Source organism: Bactrocera latifrons, unplaced genomic scaffold, assembly GCF_001853355.1.
Source record: "Bactrocera latifrons isolate USDA-ARS-PBARC rearing strain unplaced genomic scaffold, ASM185335v1 scaffold_361, whole genome shotgun sequence".
Taxonomy (NCBI): domain Eukaryota; kingdom Metazoa; phylum Arthropoda; class Insecta; order Diptera; family Tephritidae; genus Bactrocera; species Bactrocera latifrons.
The window spans coordinates 168521-176147 of NW_017537003.1; the positions used below are offsets into that span (position 1 = coordinate 168521).

Genomic DNA, 7627 nt, shown 5'->3' on the forward strand with positions numbered 1-7627 from the left:
GCCCGAATAAATTGCTCGAGTTTAATTTTCCACTAAGAACATAACGCAGCCCTCATTTTTATTACATAAAGGTTTGTATCAAAATTTCAGGAACTGAATAATTATGTTAGTGATATTAAATGAGATAGCGATCTCCGATTAAAAAAATATTATAAATTCCAGCCCAGCAGATAATATTATTCACTTGCGAAGTGAAAACGAATTGTATTCGTTGCAGTCAAAATGGTTTTGAAAACAAAAATTTTTAAATGCATTTTAGCCTTTAGTATTTGCATTCAACCTGAGATTTTTGTCTATATAAAATTTATAAATTTGAGGTGTGTTGCCTACGACAAACCCTTCGCCGATTTCCGACAGTGCAAGCTTAAGACTTTGTCCCGCAATGCGATCGCGCTTTCCTTGCATGTGCGACTTTTCCAAGTGCCAGTGAATGATGTCAGCGTTAATTTGGATGTTTATAAAAAGGCGAACGGCTATCGTGCTTTCATGTTTAACATAACAACGGATTTTTGTCAGTTTCTAAAAAATAAAAAGCGCATACCATTCGGCAAATTGTTAATGGATACCGTGGAAGCCTATTCAAATATTAATCACACTTGCCCATTTGACGTAAGTGGCGTGACATTAAAGTTATGCAAAAGTTTATAGCAACACTATACACTTCAGAATGACATTATTGTCACGGATATGGTATTAAAACCAGAACAAATGCAGTTACTTCCTGTGCCAATGGGTGAATACATGTTGAGAATTTCCGTTGCAGCATACAACGACTACAAGGCCACAGTCAAAGCTTATATTAGGTTGTCAAAAAAGTCTTGCAGTATTTCTTGCGGTATTTTTATTGAATTTTCAATTGTTCATACAATTTTTTTTTTGATGACTCATGCCCAGCTCTTAACCGATGCTACGGCTGTTACTATGCCGGTCTCTTTCGACCAATTCAGCGATTTTATCGCAATTTTCGACGACAGGCCTTCCGGAGCGTGGTGCATCTTCGACCACCTCTACACTAGAATGAAAACGTTGAAACCATCGTTGTGCGGTGGAAATGGAAACTGTACCGGGTCCATAAACTGCACAAATTTTATTGGCGGCTTGAGATGCATTTTTGCCTTTATCGTAGTAGTACTGTAAAATGTGCCGTATTTTCTCTTTATTTTGCTCCACGTTTGCGACGCTATAACTCACGAAGGACTTAAAAGAACGACAATCAATCAGACACGTGTTAGCGCGTTAAATGAGCTTTCCAAAAAGGTATATTAGGTTGTCAAAAAAGTCTTGCGGTATTTTCGCATCGGGTCACCTTTTTGGAAAGCTCATTTCTTTTTTGACAACCTAATACAAGTAATGGAGGATTAGACAGTCTACCGATTTGGCATTCAAATAAGTTGTTTAGCTTCATGTTAAGGGGAGCAGTATAAAACTTGATAATATTTAAATAAAATACATAACCGTTCAAATCTTAACTTAATTAAAAGTGGTAATCTCGATAAAGCTTAGTCCAAGAGATCCTAGGAATGCTGAGGTTGCCGAAGGACGGAAGTGATACTAAACTAACTGAACCAAAAAAAAAAAACAGAAAATTCGGACTATAACTAAAGACTAAAGATGACTTTTTATCTCTCTGAGGAATCTATATGATATTCAGAGCGCAAAGCTTGAGGCCCTTATAACTTACACTCTTCCAAAACTAAGGTTCATGTTACCTTAAGTTAGACAATTTTTTTGAGAGTCAACGACTTTTATTTACTTCATGTTTAAAACATATTTATATAATAAACTTATGGTTTAACTCTCGTTTCAGTAAGGAATGCAATCACACACATATAGGAAGCCTTAGAACTAAATTTTTTATGAACAAAAATATAAATTTTAAACAAGTTATTTGCATATTTTACGTTTTATATGTTCTGTATTTAACAATAGAATACATAGCAAAGCAAAATATAATTATTTGTTAAAAAAAATTCTAATATTTTGCAAAACCCTGCCTGTTTGTTTGCCTGATGACTTTATACTGGAAATGTCGGCGAATATTTGAGCGAAAACTTGACCCAGCCTCATATAACCATTACCTGGATTTTTGAGCATCCGACTGATTTTGTATGTATAATGACAAAATGATTTTTGTAACAAATCTTATGTCGGTATGTATGTATTTATGTATATATAAAATTGCTTATCGCTAAATCGTAAGGTATTGCCCTGGATTTGATGTTTGCATAAAATAAGTCTAAATTGTTCGGTTGGAAGCGAATTTAGCCTTTCTTACTTGTTTAAATTTTTGTTTTTATTACATTAAGGGTGTTTTTCACCCACAAAATGGATTTTTTTGGAGGAAGACAGTAGTTTTCACTTTAAATGACCAAAATGTTGAGTAGAATATCATAGGAGATGTTTTTTCAAGCACTCTTCCCTTAACTTTGTCGATATTATAGTAATAACCAGAGGTAAATGACTACACGATCTTCTGAAACACTTTCAATAAATAAATTCGTAGCCAAAAGCTCATGTTTTATTTGAAAATCTCCAAATAAACTTTTCGCGTCGTAAACAAACAACTGTCAAATATTCACACTAATTGTGCATAAAGAGTGCAAACAGAGCGCTTCATTAAAAAAAATTTTTTAAAAGAAATAATATATATTTTGACTAATATATGAATATCAATGGCATACACATATGTATAAATAAATATTAAATACAAACAACAAAAAACAGTAATTTAATGGATATTATTTCAATATTTTTTGTCACTTTCCCTTAATGTTATTCGCTTATCTAACATTAACACATTCATTTACATAGACACTCATTAATTAAACAGAACCAAGTTCGAACATAAATTTCGAATTTCAATTTCACGCTAAAACTTTTTATCCCTTCAAATTCAAAAAATATTGCCCCAGCCAGCCGCTTCAACGCAATTATTGTCACACCTTGACAGAGAGCTATTCAATTTTCGTGACAAGCGATTTTCCACCACACTGTTATAAAGGAATGTGTAACAAAATTATGGCATTGCACCGGCATTGTACAGTCCATAAATGTGGCTTTGGCGCTGACACTAGCAGTGTTGGGAAATCGTACTGGTCACCAATGACACTCGACATGACCGTTACAATGAGTTCTTTTTAGCCTTCTAATGCTTGCCGATGTTGTTGTTACCGGTGTACACTATCCTGGCGTGGCATCTTCGATGGCATTCCGCTAAGCGAGCAGCYAACAGCGACGACAGACCATGAAACGACGTGCAACGGACAGCGGTTCCAGTCGACGGGAGGTGTACACAGCAAGCAGCAAAGAACTTGACTTCAGACTGACTTCGACCATGAACTGAAATATCGATTAACAATTTAAAAGCGACACTATTTATTGACAATGGTAAACATTTGTGGAGGAAATGCAATCACAAAATATTATGCAGTCATTTCGGTATGTACGAGTATGTGGAAATCAGAGAACAACATTTGTGCATTGGACAACATTGCTAGAGTGTCAGAGTAGCGATGGTAATGATTAAATCGGATTTCTTTAAATATCAAACCAAAAAGTACAGAATTATCAGCAATAAGTTTAATCTATATTATTTTCTATATTAATCTCTCAGTTTGAATAATTAGCCAATTTTTAGAAAAAGTATAAAAATTATCAAATACCGTTTTTGTAGAAATTCATGGCAACTCCAAAAAAATGAAAAAATGTCCGTAAATCCAATTGGAAACAGGCTATTGAAATTGTACAGTTAAAATTTACCGCCATTGAATATGATGATTTTGACATAATGCAATCTGTGGCATTTGTCCGTATTAGGCTAACGTAATACTTACGCATGTCGCCAATTTTTTGTTTGAGTAAACAAATATATGATAAGTGCTCAGTTTTTAAATATTTCACAGTTAATTTAACAAACAAAGGCACTTTTCAACTTTTATAAATATTGAATGCAAAATTTATTTCTGTTAGCTACGTGAGTCAATTTTGCATTTTGAGGAATAAATACACCGAGCCTCCTAGTATCCACAGTGTAATACAAAGACATTTCATCTATCAACATCTATCAGATATTTCCATAAATCGGATGATAAATTTACTAGAATTTAAAGTATTTTTTGGTACATAAGGTTTGTTAGGTTTACGATGTCTAGGGCGATTTTTCACCGGATTCACCCCTCTCTCAAGTTAATTACGATAATTCACATGTCGGTCGATATCAAGGAAGGAAGTATTGACTCAATTCAAGCTTTTTGAGCACACAGACATACTATTTTAAGGATTCTCTCTGAATTTCAATTGCCTATCTCACACATTGACGGACATTTTCGGTATAAAGTCAACTATAAGCACTGGGTACATGTCTATGGTGTATTTAGTTATTAATTTATCGCACATTTTATAGTTTTTATCAGAACCGCATAATATTAGCACTGGACGAATTTGGTTATTGTAGTTTATTGGTTTAGGAGATGTATACATTAAACTTATTAGCGAGCGGGACCCTGCCCACTTTTTCATTTTTTTCATTATTTCATTATTTATTGTATCTCCTTTTTTTGGGCCCAACAATAAGTTGTAAAATTATAAATTTATTTATTAACTAGACAATCTCAAGCAAGTGACTGAGTTGTTTGATCAAGCCTGCATATCACTTCTTTTTGGGCGTGTTTGATCGCAGAAATGTACTAAAGCATTAGCCAAGGTTTTGGTGATCTCAGAGTTTAGATACCTTTGTTTTATATCAATATTAGCTTTGCAGGTCGTACCCGACAGTTGAATACCATACATCCAAATCGGCTTATGGCCGTATTGTATAAAATAACTTTGTTGTCTAGGCTAAGTTTAGAGTGTTTATTTAAAAGCCAATTTAAGTTTGCAGCTCTTATCTTCATGCGAGTTAGTTCTAACTTCCGTAGACCTTAACGCGTAGTCTTTTTTCTTATTAAATAAACTAACGGGTCGCTACAAATCAGGACTTGCTAAACCCATTACTTTTGACTTTAGATCCTTTAGTCACCAGTCAAAGAAAACTATTATGCAAAAGTAAATAAATTTTGTTATAATCAGTTTTTGATTTAATTAAATAATATTCCAAAAATTCCTTTTTTCGTTTATCAACTTTTTTAATATAATATAATTAATTATAATTCGTCAATATCGGGGTGTGGCGGAGTGGTAAACGGGTGTTTGAGATTTTAAAAATCTTTGACAAAATTTTCACTTTAATTTAGTGAGTGAAAGTATCTTTGGCCGCTGACTCCATATACTGTGCAATCGTACACATTTTTTAAATCTTTCCCACGCTAAGGATACGAGTTCGAATCTTAGTTTCGTTGTTCTTCTTCCTGCTCTTGTTTACCAATTAGGTTTATTTCTAAAGCATTTTCAATCACTGATCCTTCTGGCTTAATATAATCTTATCTAGTTACTTTTTTGTTAGTTCTAGCAGAAAAGGATTTGTATATAAATGCTTATGATATCGAAATATCTCGCACAATGTCGATGCTAATGGCCAAATATTAAGAGTAATATGGAACTTTTAAAAATCCAATCGAGTTTATTTGGTTAAAGTCACATCAAGTAGCAGTTTAAATTTTTAGTTAGTTGTTAGAAAATAATCGCATTTTTAAAGTTATTGTTTATAGAACCATTGACAATGTTAAGACGAAATTCAGATTCGATATTTCCAAGGCAGCCCATTCTCTTCGCTTGTATTGCCATTTCCTCATAGACAAAAAATTAATGTTTTAGCTTGAATGCCAAAGAGTTAAGGGCTTATGACACGAACCCTTGTTCCGCGGTAGTACAAAGTATATGCCAAATCATAAAACAATTTCACAAAAACTATAGAAAAAGATATAGTGGACCAATTGGCATCCAAAAATCAATTATTTTATTGATTCTTTCTAATACTGATATTATTGTTACCCCTATATATCTCTTCTTCGTTTCAACGTTGGGTGAATGAAACTTCTCTCTTCGGGGAAAATGCCACCCAATCCGTTGTAGGTGGCACTGTGAATGAATAACAAAAACTGCGGAATGCATGACATTGTTTTGATATCCTGTCAACACAGCATAATTTATTTGATGGGAATTTCGCTTCCTTTCGCGTTCGCTTTTTTAAAGATAAAGTGTAAATTGTGAAACAAACAATTCGATGCCAAAAACTCCATAGATTAACGGCAAACTACAGTAATATAACATTACGAGCAAGTGCGGCGCTAAAACAGCAACAACACATGTTGCCAACTGAAATGTTGCGCTCAAACACGAATTTGAAAAATTCAAGGTCCCCCAGCCGCCAATATTGTCAGCGTATACTTCAAGTAAATGAATCCCCAAGGCTCCGCCACAAACATTTTGTTCATAAAGGGGTATGTTTATTTGTACTTTACTACATACAAAATTTACATATGCATGTGTACTAGAGTGCGTCGACCATTTTACTATAAAATCACGTAAGTGGGAAATGTTCCACGGATCACTCTAAACAACTTTGCTTAAGATACTATAGATATCAAGCCGGTTTCGTATCATAAATTTTTAAGGTGAAGCTTAAAATATCTGTAAGGAAATATATTATATAGTTGTCCGATGTTGCCGATTCATGGTCAATAGAATATAAAAATGCACCTACGTGTTAAATTTGAATTGGATATTTAAAACACTGACGAACAAATTTTGATAATCCCTAAAAACTTTGCCTTGTTCGAAACTGATTTTAGACCCATAGAGTACTAACAAAGACAGTTCTTCTGATCGGTAGAACAATTCCCTTAACACGGTATTTTTGTTTTTTGGCACCTTGTAAATCGCCCCGCCCTAAGGTACATATATACATACTGAGAACCTTCTCTGGCTTATAGCGAGGTTATACTACCTTCCGCGCAAATCTAAAAATCGTAAACGTTCAATGTCAACCTATTTTGTTGCCACATAACGAATTGGCCAGGTGGTCGAAGCTACTTAGTGCACATACAAGCACACATATGTAAGTATGTAATTCAACTGCGGAATATCGAAAAGTGTCGCCGCTAAAGCTATTTACTTATTCGGGCGGAAGAAAGAACAGAGCTAGACGAAGGACAATGGCAACCTGTTACAAGGCAAAAACAGTGAAAAGGTAGGAAAAGTACACCAGAATTACATATTCACACTCACATACATACATATATATGTAACTAATTTGTCACTGTAACAGGTAGTTTGGCACGACGCAACTCAGCTTGAGTTCTGCTTGATTGCTTTCTTTTTTATGCGAAGAATCGCCGACCATTGCTGGTCGCGTGCAATGAATCATTTGTCGTAGAGCTTTTAAAAGTTTGAATAATAGAAAATGAGAACGAGAGAAATGTGGTAACGAAGCTTTTCAATTTTCAACAGAGAGCGAGAAAATGCACGAGTGCAAACATAACAGTGGATCTGACTTCCTCTGCTTTTGAAAATATAAAATTTAATTTCAAACACTTTATAAGCTCTCCTAGAATTCGGTAGCTCATAAAATAAAGAGAAACAAGTAAGGAAGTGCTAAGCTCGGGTGTCACCGAACATTTTATACTCTCGCATGATAAAGTGATAATCGAGATTTCAGGCGTGGTTGTGAACCGATTTCACCCATATTTGG

General features: G+C 34.3%; 1 protein-coding gene across 1 annotated transcript; it reads left to right on the plus strand.

Moving 5' to 3' along the window:
- Positions 1-222: 222 nt before the first annotated feature.
- LOC108971868 lies at positions 223-3217 on the plus strand. Its single transcript, XM_018938191.1, has 3 exons — positions 223-609; positions 667-803; positions 3142-3217. The coding sequence occupies exons 1-3, from the start codon at positions 223-225 to the stop codon at positions 3215-3217; spliced, it is 600 nt and encodes a 199-aa protein (XP_018793736.1).
- The last annotated feature ends 4410 nt before the right edge of the window (positions 3218-7627 follow it).

Excerpts from the sequence above, each read along its gene's own strand:
- LOC108971868 (XM_018938191.1), top strand. The coding sequence starts at position 223 with ATGGTTTTGAAAACAAAAATTTTTAAATGCATTTTAGCCTTTAGTATT. Across the intron at positions 610-666 it reads ATCACACTTGCCCATTTGAC|AATGACATTATTGTCACGGA; the intron begins GTAAGTGGCGTG and ends TATACACTTCAG. Across the intron at positions 804-3,141 it reads ACAGTCAAAGCTTATATTAG|CCTTCTAATGCTTGCCGATG; the intron begins GTTGTCAAAAAA and ends AGTTCTTTTTAG.